The sequence below is a fragment of the Colobus angolensis genome, unplaced genomic scaffold (genome assembly GCF_000951035.1).
Source record: "Colobus angolensis palliatus isolate OR3802 unplaced genomic scaffold, Cang.pa_1.0 Scaffold28, whole genome shotgun sequence".
NCBI classification, from domain to species: Eukaryota; Metazoa; Chordata; class Mammalia; order Primates; family Cercopithecidae; genus Colobus; species Colobus angolensis.
The window spans coordinates 4,841,273-4,856,407 of record NW_012116043.1 but is presented as its reverse complement, the minus strand read 5'-3'; the positions used below and the strand labels follow the sequence as shown (position 1 = coordinate 4,856,407).

The following is a 15,135-nucleotide window of genomic DNA, read 5'->3' as shown; positions in this document are numbered from 1 at the left end:
CCGACTCAAAAAAAAAAAAAAAACAAACGAAAAGCTAATGAGTAGATACATTAGGGGAAACATTTAATATATTTAATAAAACATTCCATTTTTAATTGCATTTGTATGGGCATTTTTAAAGGTCTTTCACATTAGTACATACTCATTATTATATGCAAACAAGCATAAAGTATAAAACTGAAAACTCAATTTTTTTAAGCATATAGTAATACTTTCTTATAATTCCAATAATTATGGATAATGGATATAAATAATTACACCTAGCAGTTGCTGCTATTGAATTCTTAAACCAGGTAATCTTTCATTTCGCTTACTCTAGTTTCTAAAAAATAACACAAATTATGCTTTTAAAAGTATAATTAACGTTTAAAATAAGATCTACTGCTTTCTAAGAATAATGGTTTATACATTTCTATTAAAAACTATCAAATTCAGCCTTAAGAAAGTCTATCTTGAGCATTATTCTATGAAACAAAATTTATATGTAAGGTTTTTTGTTTTTTGTTTTGTTTTGTTTTGTTTTTTACTGAGGGGGTCTAGTTATGTTGCCCAAGCAGGTCACAAACTCCTGGGCTCAAGCTATCTACCTCTGCCTCCTTAAGTGCTGGGATTACAGGTTCTCTGTTTTTAGAGAGAGAGAGACAGGGTCTCAGTCTGTCACCTAGGCTGCAGTGTAGTGCTGTGATCATAGCTCACTGCAACCCTGACCTCCTGGGTTCAAGTGATCCTCCCACATCAGCCTCCCAAGTAGCTACGACTACGGACCCCATGCCACCATGCCCAGCTAATTTATGTATGTATTTATATTTGTAGAGACAGGGTCTCACTATCTTGCCCAGGCTAGTCTCAAACTCCTGGCCTCAACCAAACCTCCCACCTTGGCCACCTAAAGTGAAAGGATTATAGGCGTGAGCCACTGTGTTTGGCCATGTAAGTATTCTTTTAACTATCACATTTTTATATCACAGTTTAATCTATGAACCAAAGGAAGAACCACTGATCTGAAAACAATATAATGGAATGTATCACAGCTGAATATGGTAAGGTACTAAATAGAAGCTTCAATTTATAATTAGAACATTGAAAATATTTCAAAGTGGATTTAGGTTTTTTAAAATGATGACAATTCCATATAGTTACTGACAACATTACAATTAGTAACAATTTTAATAATTTGGGGATTCTCAGGTCTCTGAATGAAGACAATGTTTTAGTTCATATTTAATATGCAAATTAGAATGTCTAATCAGTAATATATTGTTAAAAAATACTTTTGATCACCTTTTTCCCATTCATTCAATATCATTCCCAAATTAATATACTTGACCACTTTAGCATTAACTTAAAAGTGTCATGCTCTTCAGGACACAAATTTCTAATAATTTAGAGTTTAGTAGAGGTATGTTTTAATACAATTACTTTAAAATTACAAAAATAAAACAAAATGAGATACCTCACAGCTTTTCCAAAGTTCCGAATCAGCCTTTCCACTGTTTTGTAGCTCTTGCATTAAAGAAGTTAGGACTTCAACTGTACCTTGAATTACAGATGGTCTGGTCTTCCCTGAGAAAGAGGATACCCCATTTGTACTAAGGTGGGGACTACTTCTGTTGAAACATAAATAATTCAAATGGTTTTCTTCACTCTATCAAAGTGTTGAATAATTCAGCAGTTCAAGATTTAGCAGAGCAGTACAAAACCATTGATATTTAATCCCTCTAATGGCACCTCATTTGCTGAAAATCTGATCACAAGTTGGTTCACAAAAGGAAAAGGGCAGTAAAAAGACCGCACTGTATTCTTTTTAAGAACACAACAGAAAGACCTTTTCCAGAAGTGAGAGAACACTCCAAAAGATCAGCAGAAAATAAAAAAAGTCTGTGCTAAACAATAAGATTAATTTCCAGCTTCTCTGATCTCCCCTATTTCAGAGGATTATTTCCCCCAACTTTAAGAACAGCCCTTCATTGTGCAGTGGGGATTCTTTCTCCACTGCCCCAAATGACAGTCAAATCTTGTTCACTGGATACCCATAATTTGGTACGATAAGCTGATATCTATCTCGGCACTATCTCTGAATAAAAGTTGTGCCAAGCAAATTAGCAGCAAGTATTCAGGACTTACTTAGCCTACTCAGTGTGTAAAACAGCACTGATTCTTTCCAGGAGTACTGCTTTTCCAAACTTCAGGTAAGTTATTTTGGATTTGTTTTATAAACACACAATATATTTCAGGACATTAAAATGTACTTAAAATCTAGTCACAAAAAGATCCTTTTCATTTATTTACTGCTTGATATCCTGCTTTCTTTCACAAAGAATTTGTTTTAAAAATAAATAAATAAAAATAACAGTAAAATAATAGTTAGGACCAGTGAAAATATTACTAAAAATTCAAAGGAGGTCAGGCACAGTGGCTCACACCTGTAATCCCAGCAGTTGGGGAGGCCGAGGCGGGCAGATCACGAGCTCAGGAAATGGAGACCATCCTGGCCAACATGGTGAAACCCCATCTCTACTAAAATACAAAAAATTAGCCGGGTGTGGTGGTGCACGCCTGCAGTCCCAGCTAATTAGGAGGCTGAGGCAGGGGAATCCCTTGAACCCAGGAGGCGCAGACTGCAATGAGCTGAGATCGTGCCACTGCACTCCAACCTAGTGACAGAGCAAGACTCCCGTCTCAAAAAAAAAAAAAAAATTGAAAGGGAAGAACATATGTTATCAGTAAAGGGTTTTACATAGCTGTAATAATCGAGTTTAAATGTGGCCAATTTACCTGCCAGTCACAATGAAAAGGGAGACAAGTTTAATTGCCTAATTTTCACTAGCAAGGCACAGCTTCCTCCACCCAAATCAAACACTGTTCTCACAGGAATTTCTTCTAGAAGTGTACTTTAAAGGGACCACCAAGTAATACAACAACCAAAATGCGAGGCCAACTTTCAGCAAGTGCATATAGATTACTGTAGGACCATTCCCTGTGCCTTTTAAAGTGTACTTTCTCGTTTTACTTCACATATTCCTTTGTTTTTTACAACTCCCCACCCCCATTGTTTTATATACCCATGTAAGCTGCTTTAAATTCCTCCTGAAAAGGGTAGAGAATTAACAATTTTTAAGTAATGTATTTATTTATAATTATAATACACAATTTCTTCAAGACCTACTGTGTTTAAAGTTCCTTGCCCCTTTACCAGTAAGGCCCCAAAACCGCTGTTTTCCTTTCTTCTACATGCTGTTTATAGATGCTCTCCTCTCTTACAGTCCTTGCCTCTTTGCTGTTTCTACACTACTATAAATTTAGAAACCCAATAACCAAGCTTGTCAGACTATGTGCAAATTGAAAGTAAACAGGCTGATGAAAAACAAACTAACCAATCTGTGTTAAGACCATTAAAAAATAAAAACAGGCCGGGCGCGGTGGCTCAAGCCTGTAATCCCAGCACTTGGGGAGGCTGAGACGGGCGGATCACGAGGTCAGGAGATCGAGACCATCCTGGCTAACATGGTGAAACCCCGTCTCTACTAAAAATACAAAAAACTAGCCGGGCAAGGTGGCGGGCGCCTGTAGTCCCAGCTACTCGGGAGGCTGAGGCAGGAGAATGGCGTTAACCCGGGAGGCGGAGCTTGCAGTGAGCTGAGATCCGGCCACTGCACTCCAGCCTGGGCGACAGAGCGAGACTCCGTCTCAAAAAATAATAATAATAATAAATAAATAAATAAATAAATAAATAAAAATAAAAATAAAATAAAAATAAAAACAAACCAATCATAGGATAGTTTAAAAATAAAATGCATTTAAAAAAATAAATAAAATGCATAAAACACACTTTGATAACATCTATTTAGTCCACTATTTTGTCTACTTAGAGCCTGGTTTTGTCTTAACTTCCTAATACTCAACTTTAATTGCTGCTTCCCACATTGGTGAAGTATTTCTGCAACATAAAACATCATTTGTCCCAATTATTTAAAAATGTAGAAATAATATTTAGGCAACTAAATGTTAAAGATACACTTGTAATTTACAAAAACAAACAAAAAAGTGTAAAGGAAAGTAAAACAAGCAAAACAAGTTCTTTTTCAGAATGCTTTCCATGCAAAAGTACGTATCTCTGGGAGAAATGAAAAACATGAAACTACTAAACCTATTCCTGACTTAAACAACTGTCCTCGAACATTCTTTTTTCTTTTTTTTTTTTTGAGATGGAGTCTCGCTCTGTTGCCCAGGCTGGAGTGCAGTGGCGCCATCTCAGCTCACTGCAAGCTCCGCCTCCCAGGATCACGCCATCCTCCTGCCTCAGCCTTTCGAGTAGCTGGTGGACTACAGGCTCCTGCCACCATGCCCAGCTAATTTTTTTTTTTTTTTTGTATTTTTACTAGAGATGGGGTTTCACCATGTTAGCCAGGATGGTCTCGATCTCCTGACCTTGTGACCCGCCCACCTTGGCCTCCCAAAATGCTGGGGCTACAGGTGTGAGCCACTGCGCCTAGCCTCTTTTTTTATTTTTAAGACAGAGTCTTGCTCTGTTGCCCAGGTTGGAGTGGAGTGGTGCAATCTTGGCTCATTGCAACCTCTGCCTCCCAGGTTCCAGCAATTCTCCTGCCTCAGCCTCCTGAGTAGCTGGAACTACGGGTGCACACCACCACACCTGGCTAATTTTTGTATTTTTAGTAGAGACCAGGTTTCACCATGTTAGCCAGGCTCGTCTCCAACTCCTGGTCTCAGGTGATCCACCCGCCTCAGCCTCCCAAGGTGCTGGGATTACCGGCATGAGTTACCGCGCCCAGCCTCCCTGAACATTCTTGATAGGTTAAAAAATAATAATAACAATAATTCAAATCAGTAACTATGACACTATTTGGATAAACTGGTAAACGTATGCAAATAAGGTTATTCTGATTTGTTACATTTTCTAAAATCCCATTCTTACCTATCAGTATTTAAGTTCAGTCCAAGAGAATGAAGAGAATTTTTATCAGATTCTACAGAATATGAAGTTTTGTGTAAGGTTTTCACCAAGTCAAACTCTTCCATAGTGTAAAGAAATTGTTATATTCTCTTATTTGAAAATAAAGGTTCTTGGACTGTTTGAGGAAAGTGAATCCGTGTCATCTTCAGAGGCTTCATCGTCTACTGGCATTTTCAGTGGCTAACATTCAGAACTGTGAAATATGCTAAACTTCCAAGAGAGTCTGAAAATGAATGGGGGAAAAGAAACTACTATAAAAAGCCACTAAACCTAGCAACTGTTTTTACATAACTTTGGAAACCTTAACTTCTTTCATGCAGATCTCCATTAAGGATAGCAACAGTATTCATAATAATCAAAATGTAGAAACCACCCAAATGTCCATCAGTGGCTAAATGGATAAACGAATGAAGCATATCCATAGAACAGGATAGGATTCAGCCATAAAAAGACATATGCTACAACACAGAAGAACACTGAAGATACTATGCTAAGCAAAAAAAGCCAGTCACAAAAGACCACAGACTATATGATTTCATTGATATGAAATATCTTGAATTGGCAAATTCATAGACAAATGGCTGCCAGGAGCTAGAGTAAGGAGAGAATCTTAGTGAGTGCAGTTGGTATGGAGTTTCTTTTGGGGTGATAAAAAATTCTGGAATTAGTGATGATGGCTGGACAACCTTGTGAACTAAAAACCACTGAATTGTACACTTTTAAAAGGCTGAATTTTATGGTATATGAATTATGTATCTCAATTAAAAATCTACATCAAGGATTATTTGCAAAAGTAGCATCACCTTCTTCAGGTAGTATTTCAGATTTTTATATGTTTAATAATCAATGTTCTTTTTTTTAGAGACAGCATCTTGCTACGTTGCCCAGGCTGGTCTGCAACTCCTGGCCTCAAGTGCTCAGCCTTCCGAGCAGGGGGGATTACAGTGCAAACCATTTTGCCAGGCTTTACAATAAAGGTTCTAGATACAATTCTGTTATGTAACAATTGGAATACTTGCATGCCTTGTTCATTTGTTTAATAAATTCTACCAAGTACATATGTTTGTTGACTTATACAGAGACTAGAAGAACTGAACTACTTAATATTTAATTTGTTTTAAAAAGAGCCAATTAAACTGTTAACAACCATAGCTTCCCCATTGTCTGGAAGTACATTTTGAACTATATATATGGTCTTTTGTCTCTGTACAGCTATTCTTAGAAAATAAACCAACTGGACACACTGGAGCCTGCCTGCTGCTACTGGGAGCATGTCCCAGCTACTCTGGAGGCTGAGGTGGGAGGATCACTTGAGCCCAGGAGTTCAAGGCTGCAGTGAGCTATGATCCTGCCACTGCACTCCAGCTTGGGCAACAGAGCGAGACCCTATCTCCTAAAAAATAAAAATAAAAATACTAAATAAAAAAATTATTTGCCAGGCCAACTAAAATTTCACTGAAGCTGGGTATATACGATGGCAAATTGGCTGTAACAGGTCAAACAAGATGCCTCCTTCCTGGGGAATTCATGCATTTATAAAAGAGCAAGGGAGCAAGAAGAAAAAGGAGAAATAAAGGGAAAAAAAAAACTTCAGCTGCTTACAAACAGAAAAGCTTAGAGAGTGCAACAGGAATACTGTCTAGTATTCCGCTTCCGCTAGATTCCCACTTTTAGGTCCTGCTTCTATAAAGCATTACACAAAAACAGGGACCATTTCCTTCAGGAACAGGAGTGAATGCAAAGGGTAACCGGACCTAACTAAATGGACTTTTCCCCAGTGGCTCAGCCCATCACCCACGACAAATGGGGCACTGAAACAGTCAAGGACTGCCCCTTCCAACTGGCAACAGAAATACCTGGATTCCAATTACCGTGCTGTTATGCCAGGAAAACACAAGCTCTCCAGCGAGATGGACCTGCAACCCCATCTATTATTTCCCCTGCTGAGGTAATCCGGATCCGGATGCAGATCCAGATGGAAAACCACTACAAATTCAAGGATGCTTCTCCATTGGAGTGGAGGTGCTGGGGCGAGGGCAGGGAAGTTAAGAGGGAAAAATCCTTAAACACCCACATATACAATGCAAAAAAAATTTTTTTTTATTTTGATACAGAATGAATATAAGAGCAAAGCTTTTCTATTTCTCAGCAACAAGATACGACGCTTTTGGTGTCCCCACCCCCTAGCAAAAAAAGGGAGCTGGGCAAAAGGAACGATTGGCGGTTATGAAACATGAAAGTTAACTGGGCGCTCCGCCTTGCCGGGAGGCTGGGGGGAGAGGAAGAGATTTCAGATAGGGATGAGACCAGATCCTGACATTCTGGGGCTCACAGCCAGCCCGCAATGGCTGGTGGCCGCCTTGGGGTCAAAGTGGGAAGGAGAGGGAGAATCCATGCAGTCGCCTAAGCTACGGAAAGCAAGGAGGACGGAGAAAAGCCACCGCTCCTGCAACTACAACCGCGATCCCAAAAAGAAGCCGGGACACCTTGGCAAAAAATGGGGGGAAAAAAATAAATAAATAAATAAAACCACAAACCCCCCGCCCCTCGGGAAGGGCGCTCCGCTATTGGGCCGCGTGAGTGTCACTCAAGGGCGCCGAGTCTAGAAAAGGCGCACCGCGGCCGGGCAAAGCTCCCACACCGCGAAGGGCTCCGGTTGGGTCAAGTTCATCGGCCGCCGTCTCCTCACACCCCAGCCCATCACCACACTCAGGGGGCCGCTAAGACGGTGTCTCCTAAGTCTCGTCCCCTGTCCCCAGCGGCCTACAGCTCCCTGCAGGCTTGCGGCCGCTTACCTGGCCGCTGCTCCCGCTGCCGATGTCAGGGTCAGGAGAGCGGCCTCTCGCGACCGTTACTCGAGCGAGCGCGCGCGCGCGCGCGCCCGGCGTCTCGCCGGTGATTGGCTGTTCGGAAGGAAGCGGAGACAGCCAAAGGTGGTGCGCGCGTCCACCTCGCCCTTCCCCCTCGCGCAGCTCCAACCAAAGAGAGATGTCCAACCCCGGGGGTGTGACAAGGGAGTGGCAGTGCTATGAAACCCTCTTCTCTGATTGGCTCTCTGGAAGCCAGCCGCTGCCACGAGGGAAAGCAGCTTCAGTTTATCGCATGCGCAGTGAGTAAACATGAGCCTCTGGTACATGAGGGAAACCGCGATCAGAGTACGGCGCGTGCGCAGATCAGGGATCGCGATTGCGAGTCCTCTACTGCGGTGATTCGGGTTCCTCTAGAACGTTGAGGGCACAAGTCGGGTCCTGAGACCAGGTAAGCGTCTGCGGAGAAGTCAGGTAACCGTACGGCTGCCGACGACTGTCAAGGGCTCCGGAGAGAGGACTGGGAGCCGGGACGCCTGGGTTTTTCCCGTCTTGCGACCCCGAGTGGCGCAGCCAGTTTACCTGAGGCCGCGCTGGCGGTGGGGTGGGGCCGGCCCTGACACCCTAGCTCAGTTTTGTCGAGACCTGGTTTACGCTAGGTGCTGTGGGTCGGCCCTGGGGCTGTTCAAGCACTTAGGGCAGGGGAGAGGAGAGACTACCGTCCTGGAGAAAACGGTTCCACGGAGGCCCAAGGCGAAACGGAAGGATCCTCATGTAGTTAGCTGAGTGGAGCTGTGAGCACGCATCAGGTGCTGTTTCAGGCCTGGCACGTAGTAGGTGTCAGCACTGCCCTCGCTAGGCTTCTGCGGAGATATTTGTTTTTTTTAAATAGACGTGGGGGGGGGGTCTCACCATGTTGCCCAGGCTGGTCTTGAACTCCTGGCCTCAAGCAATCCTCCTTCCTCAGCCTCCCAAAGTGCTGGGATCACAGGCGCCAGCCACCCCGCCCTACTTCTGAAGGACCTAAGGGAACCCGCTCTCCTCCCCGTGGGTCCCCAGCCCATTTCATGTGCACTGTGCAGGCCACATTCTTCAGCCTAGTTAACCTTTAAGGTCCTTCCAGCTCCTCGATTTCCCTCCAGGGGTTCTGGCTCACAGTAAAGGGACTTCCCTGGCACTATCACTTAGGCCTCCACGACCCAGGAGATGGATTTGCCCTTGGAATGACAGATTTGCCAGGAGGCCTTCCATCTCATTGGAGCTTCCTAAGTATACCTACCAATTTGTATTTTTTACTTTTTTTTATTTTTTTGGGGGGGTGGGGACAGGGTCTCAGTCTGTCACCCAGACTGGAGGGCAATGGCGTGAACTCGGCTCACTTTAACCTCTGCCTCCCGGGTTCAAGCGATTCTTCTGCTTCAGCCTCCCAAGTAGCTGGGAATACCGGTGCCCGCCACCACATCTGGCTAATTTTTTGTATTTTCAGTAGAGACGGGGTTTTGCTGTATTGGCCAGGCTGGTCTCAAACACCTGACCTCAGGTCATCCTCCTGCCTCGGCCACCCAAAGTGCTGGGATTATAGGCGTGAGCCACCATGCCTGGCAATTTTTAAAGGGTAAATTTGATATTATCCTGTTTTTCGTGATTTTTTAAATTATATTACATAATTCCAAAATATATTTTGTTTAAACCAGGACTTGCTTCATTGAAGATGGTTTTATCTTTCAGTGCAAGCCTGCTGGGAAGTCAGGCTATATTTTTGGCATCACAGTGATCTCCTTAGTACCTGATTTCACAGACCAGAATTATGACCCCACCAAATAACATGTTTTCAGTAATGTCATGGCTTCTTAAGTACTTCTTAAATTGGACCATACCAAGTAAAATAATTTACAAGCCACTGTTCTAGATGCCTTTTCACCCTAAGCTCTAAAACAAAGGCCCGTGAAATAATCAGTTCCCAGACCGGGTTTGTGTCATAAGATCACAGTGTATGTGGTGTGCCATTCCGAAGTTCCTCAGCCTTGTAGTTGAGAGATCTGACATGCTCCCATTTAGTGAGCACTAAGTACTTTACATTTATGGCAACATGTATGATTTTGTTCTCACTCTAGGTAGTAGTATCTCCATTTTACAGATGAGGAAATAGAGCCAAAGTTGCCCAGTAAGTAAATTGTGGCATTGAGACATTGAATGCAGGTCTATTGGCCACAGAGCTTGCACTCCTCGGCAGTAAGACCTTTTTGAGACAAAAGAAAAAATGAGAGGAGTCGTCAAATACAGAATGTGAGTTACCTTTTTTTTTTTTTTTTTTTGGTGAGACGGTGTCTCATTCTCTCTCCCAGACTGGAGTCCAGTGGCGCTCTCTCGGCTCACTGCAAGCTCCACCCCCCAGGTTCACGTCATTCTCCTGCCTCAGCCTCCCTAGTAGCTGAGACTACAGGCGCCCACCACCACGCCCAGTTATTTATTTATTTATTTATTTTGTATTTTTAGTAGAGACAGGGTTTCACCGTGTTAGCCAGGATGGTCTCGATCTCCTGACCTCGTGATCCACCTGCCTCAGCCTCCCAAAGTGCTGGGATTACAGGCGTGAGCCGCTGCGCCCAGCCTAGTAGTGAGTTATATTGATTGTTCACAGTCACAGATCAAGCTTCTTGTTCTACTCTTTCCCTCTTCTCTACTGTACTTGATTAGTCTTTTAAAAAGAGAAAGTTGGCCGGGCATGGTGGCTCATGCTTATACTGCCAGCACTTTGGGAAGCCAAGGCAGGCGGATCACTTGAGGTCAGGAATTGGAGACCAGCCTGGTCAACATGGTGAAATCCCGTCTCTACTAAAAATACAAAAATTAGCTGGGCGTGGTGGCTGGTGCCTATAATCCCAGCTACTTGGGAGGCCGAGGCAGGAGAATCGCTGGAACCCGGGAGGCATAGGTTGTAGTGACCCAGGATCGTGCCACTGCACTCCAACCTGGGCAACAAAGTGAGACTCTGTCTCAAAAAAATAAATAAATAAAAATTTAAAACAGAAAAAGTTAAGGAAAAGGATCTAACATTGCCTAAGGAACTGGAAAAAGATCTGGAGATACTATGAAAGGTAACGAAACAAGGTGTAGAAAGGATAATTTAGTTTCAAAAATTGAAAACCTAATGGTCTTCCAAGATAGGTCTTCCTGAGATAATCAGGAAGTGTGCATCTCTTATTTTCTTTATTTGTATTAAATACAATAATGTATCTGAAAGTACTTTGCAGCTGGATGTGGTGGCTCACACCTGTAATCCCATCACTTTGGGAGGCTAAGGCAGGAGGATTGCTTGAGCCCATGAGTTCGAGACCTGCCTCGGCAACATGGCAAGACCCCATCTCTATAGAAAATTAAAAACTAGCCAGGTATGGTGGTACACACCTGTGGCCCCAGCTACTGGGGAGGCTGAGGCGAAGAAGCTTGCTTGAGCCCAGGAGGACAAGGCTGCACTGAGCCATTTTTACGCCACTGCACTCCACTTGGGTGACAGAGGGAGACCCTGTCTCAAAAAAAAAAGAAGAAGAAAGTGCTTTGGTTTGGGTATCTTTAAGTGCTAAACAAACACAAGGCATCATTAGTAGAAATACAGGCTTTGAGACTTAGAAGAAAATATACAGTGGTGGTGTTGCTTTTTCAGTGTGTTTCTGTTTTAATAGTATAGTTGATAAATTATAAAGTTCCTGTTAGATGCCATAAATAGAACAGATATGAGGCTGGGTGCAGTGGCTCACACTTCCCAGCACTTTGGGAGGCCGAGGCAGGAGAATTGCTTGAATCTGGAAGTTGGAGGTTTCAGTGAACTGAGATTGTGCCACTGCACTCCAGGCTGGATGACAGAGCGAGACTCCGTCTCAAAAAAAAAAAAAAAAATAGAAGAAATATGATACACACAAATAGGACAGGTGTAATTATGTGGATTCAAAGTTTTCTGCTTAAAAAAAAATCAACAGGGCCAGGCACTGTGGCTCACGCCTGTAATCCCAGCACTACCGGAGGCCAAGGCAGGCACCTCACCTGACGTCAGGAGTTTGAGACCAGCCTGGCCAACATGGTGAAACCCCGTCTCTACTAGAAGCTAATACAAAATTAGCTGGGCGTGACGGCAGGTGCCTGTAATCCCAGATACTCAGGAGGCTGAGACAGGAGAATCACTTGAACCTGGGAGGCAGTGAGCCAAGATCACGCCATTGCACTCTAGCCTGTGTGACGGGCGAAACTCCAGCTCAAAAATAAAAACGAACAAGATATTGGGATTATGTGAAGGGAATGTTTTCCTCTTTATTTCATTAGCTAGCTCTTGAATTCTGCAGCATTAAGCATTCAAGCATTAAGCCTGTTAAATTTAGGCCAGACCTAGAGTAGTCTCCTTTTCCTCCCATCCCCCAAAATCAAAGACAACAGCTCTGCATTTCCTGCTCACTCTATTATGTTTTCCTTGTTTGAGAAGTAATTATCTGCACTTACTGTGAGTGAAGGGCGCTTTACCTTCAGTGTAAAACCCCAACTCTAGGAAATGGCATGGTCTGTTTCAAACCTGACCAGCAATACTCACTAGTTCCATTTGAGAGGTTTCAGCCCTTAAGGATCTCAGGCACCTACAGCAGGAGGATGAGCTAACAGGAGGATGTGAAAGACAGAGAAAGGCTACTTTCTTTTTAACTACCATTTTACAGAGAGCACCAAAACACTTTTTTTTGTACCCTGTACCCAGGGTGGAGTGCAGTGACCTCAGCCCACTGCAACCTCCGCCTCCAGGGTTCAATCCATTATTCTGCCGCAGCCTCCCGAGTAGCGGGGACCACAGGTGTGCACCACCACACCTGGCTAATTTTTTGTATTTTAGTAGAGGGGGGTTCACCGTGTTGCCCAGGCTAGTCTGGAACTCCTGAGCTCAGGCAGTCCACCCTCCTCAGCCTCCCAAAGTGTTAGGATTACAGGCATGAGCCACCACACCTAGCCCCAAAACACGTTTTTGAAACATGAATTATCATTAAGCATTTCTCAGAAAATCATTTTCCCCTCACTTAGCTTCTGGCACCACCTGCTGGCTGTTTTGTCTTTTCTTTTTTTTTTTTGTTTTGTTTTGTCTTTTCAAAGCGGCAACATTGCACGTTGGTCTGTTTAAGCTCAATGTTGTTTGGCCCTTAACTGTTAATTAGGTCACTGTTTTGAGACCTACGGTTTCATCTCCTTAAGGAAGAAACAAGATGGAATAAGCAGGTAATCAGCCCTCCTGAATTCTTGTCTCAGTTTCTTAAATGTTATATAAATAAGAAACAGGCTGGGCATGGTGGCTCACGACTGTAATCCCAGCACTTTGTGAGACCGAGGCAAGCAGATTGCTTGAGCTCAGGAGTTTGAGACCAGCCTTGGCAACATGATGAAACCCCATCTCTACTTTTTTAGAAAAGAAAAAGAAAAGCGGGCCGGGCGCGGTGGCTCAAGCCTGTAATCCCAGCACTTTGGGAGGCCGAGGCGGGCGAATCACGAGGTCAGGAGATCGAGACCATCCTGGCTAACACAGTGAAACCCCGTCTCTACTAAAAAATACAAAAAACTAGCCGGGCGAGGTGGCGGGCGCCTGTAGTCCCAGCTGCTTGGGAGGCTGAGGCAGGAGAATGGCGTGAACCCGGGAGGCGGAGCTTGCAGTGAGCTGAGATCCGGCCACTGCACTCCAGCCCGGGCGACAGAGCGAGACTCCGTCTCAAAAAAAAAAAAAAAAGAAAAAGAAAAGCTTTTAAAAGTGTCTGTCCTAGCAATCAGAAGAGCTTGCCGATTCCTGTGTTCTGGAACAATGCTTGTCAAATTTTATGTGCCTCTGCATCACCTGAGGATCTTGTTAAGCTGCAGGTTCTCATTTGGTATGTCAGAGCAGGGCCTGAAATCTTCATTCCTGACCATCCTCCACGTGGTGCTTTTGCCCCTACTCTGTGGACCACACTTTGGGTAGCAAGATTCTAGAGCTACATTGTCCCATAAAGTAGCCACCAGCACATGTGGCTAGTGAGCACATGTGGTCCAAACTGAGATGTTCTGTAAGTATGACTATACCCTAGATTTTGAAGCCTTCATATTTAGGGAGGGGAAAAAATATCTCAATTTAAAAATATTGGCTGGGTGCAGTGGCTCACGCCTGTAATCCCAACACTTTGGAAGACTGAGGTAGGCAGATCGCTTGAGCTTGAGTTCCAGACCAGCAACATGGTGAAACCTCGTCTCTACAAAAAATTGAAAAATTAGCCAGGCATGGTGGTACATGCCTGTAGTTCCAGCTACTCAGGAGGCTGAGGTAGCGAGCCTGGAAGGCATAGATTGCAGTGAGCTGAGATGGCACCACTATACTCCAGCCTGGATGATGGAGCCAGACCTTGTCTCAGAATAATAATAACATATTGATCACTTGTTGAAATAATGTTTTTGATATATTGGGTTAAATAAAATATAAATTTCATCACTTTCTTACTTCTTTTCTAATGTAACTGCTAGAAAATTTAGAATTTCACATGTGGGTAGCATTAGTTTTGTTTTTTGGTTTTTTTTTTTTTTTTTGGAGACAGTCTTACTCTGTCACTAGGCTAGAGTGCAATGGTGCAATCTCAGCTCACTGCAACCTCCGCCTCCCAAGTTCAAGAGATTCTCCTGCCTCAGCCTCCCGAGTAGCTGGGACTACAGCTACGTGCCACCACACCTAGCTAATTTTTTGTGTTTTTGGTAGAGACAGGGTTTCACCGTGTTAGCCAGGTGAAACTGACCTCATGATCCGCCCGCCTCTGCCTCCCAAAGTGCTGGGATTACAGGCTTGAGCCACCGCGCCCAGCCCAGTAGCATTAGTTTCTATTGGACAACACTGTTCTAGAACATTAACACAATAGAGGTGACATTTTTGATGTTTTTTTTTTTCCCCGTGTGACCCAGTTTCCCAGTCTCCTTGTTTCCACGTCACCATCTCTGCTAGCTCAAATCAGTATTTGTTTAATCCTTTTCTTGGGATGATTTCCTTGCCCTCCCATAACACTCCTTTACACCTTTTTAGCCTTCACCATTGCCATCATGATCCCAGGGCTCTCATCAAGCAGTGGACAGTCGTATGTGCCAGAATACAGGCAGTAGTACCCTTGTGTAAAGCGCTTAGCCTTGCCACGGGGTGTGGGGCCTGGACCAGCAGCAACAGCCTCATCTGTAAGCTGGTTAGAAATGCAGAGCCTCGCTGGGCACGGTGGCTCACGTCTGTAATCCTAGCACTTTGGGAGGCTGAGGCTTGTGAATCACCTGAGGTCAGGAGTTTGAGACCACCCTGACCAACATGGTGAAACCCCATCTCTATTAAAA

The 15,135-nt window shown here is 43.8% G+C and overlaps 2 protein-coding genes across 4 annotated transcripts in view; one reads left to right on the top strand and one right to left on the bottom strand.

Annotated features, from left to right (window-relative positions):
* Positions 1–7,937, bottom strand: part of MPHOSPH9 (M-phase phosphoprotein 9) — an 86,447-nt gene extending 78,510 nt beyond the window's left edge. The window contains exons 1-3 of one of the 2 annotated variants that reach the window (XM_011948452.1): positions 7,768–7,937; positions 4,934–5,195; positions 1,454–1,607 (exon numbers count right to left, since the gene is read on the bottom strand). In XM_011948452.1, coding sequence (XP_011803842.1) covers positions 1,454–1,607; positions 4,934–5,037 — 258 coding nt within the window. In that variant the 5' untranslated portion in view covers positions 5,038–5,195; positions 7,768–7,937. The remainder of the gene's footprint in view (positions 1–1,453; positions 1,608–4,933; positions 5,196–7,767) is intronic. The other variant, XM_011948453.1, reaches the window with a different exon arrangement.
* LOC105516306 (chromosome unknown open reading frame, human C12orf65) overlaps positions 7,616–15,135 on the top strand; it is a 23,050-nt gene continuing 15,530 nt past the window's right edge. The window contains exon 1 of one of the 2 annotated variants that reach the window (XM_011948454.1): positions 7,616–8,230. The gene's annotated coding sequence lies outside the window, so the exon portion shown is untranslated. Of the gene's footprint in view, positions 8,231–8,442; positions 8,589–15,135 lie in introns of those variants that run through there. The other variant, XM_011948457.1, reaches the window with a different exon arrangement.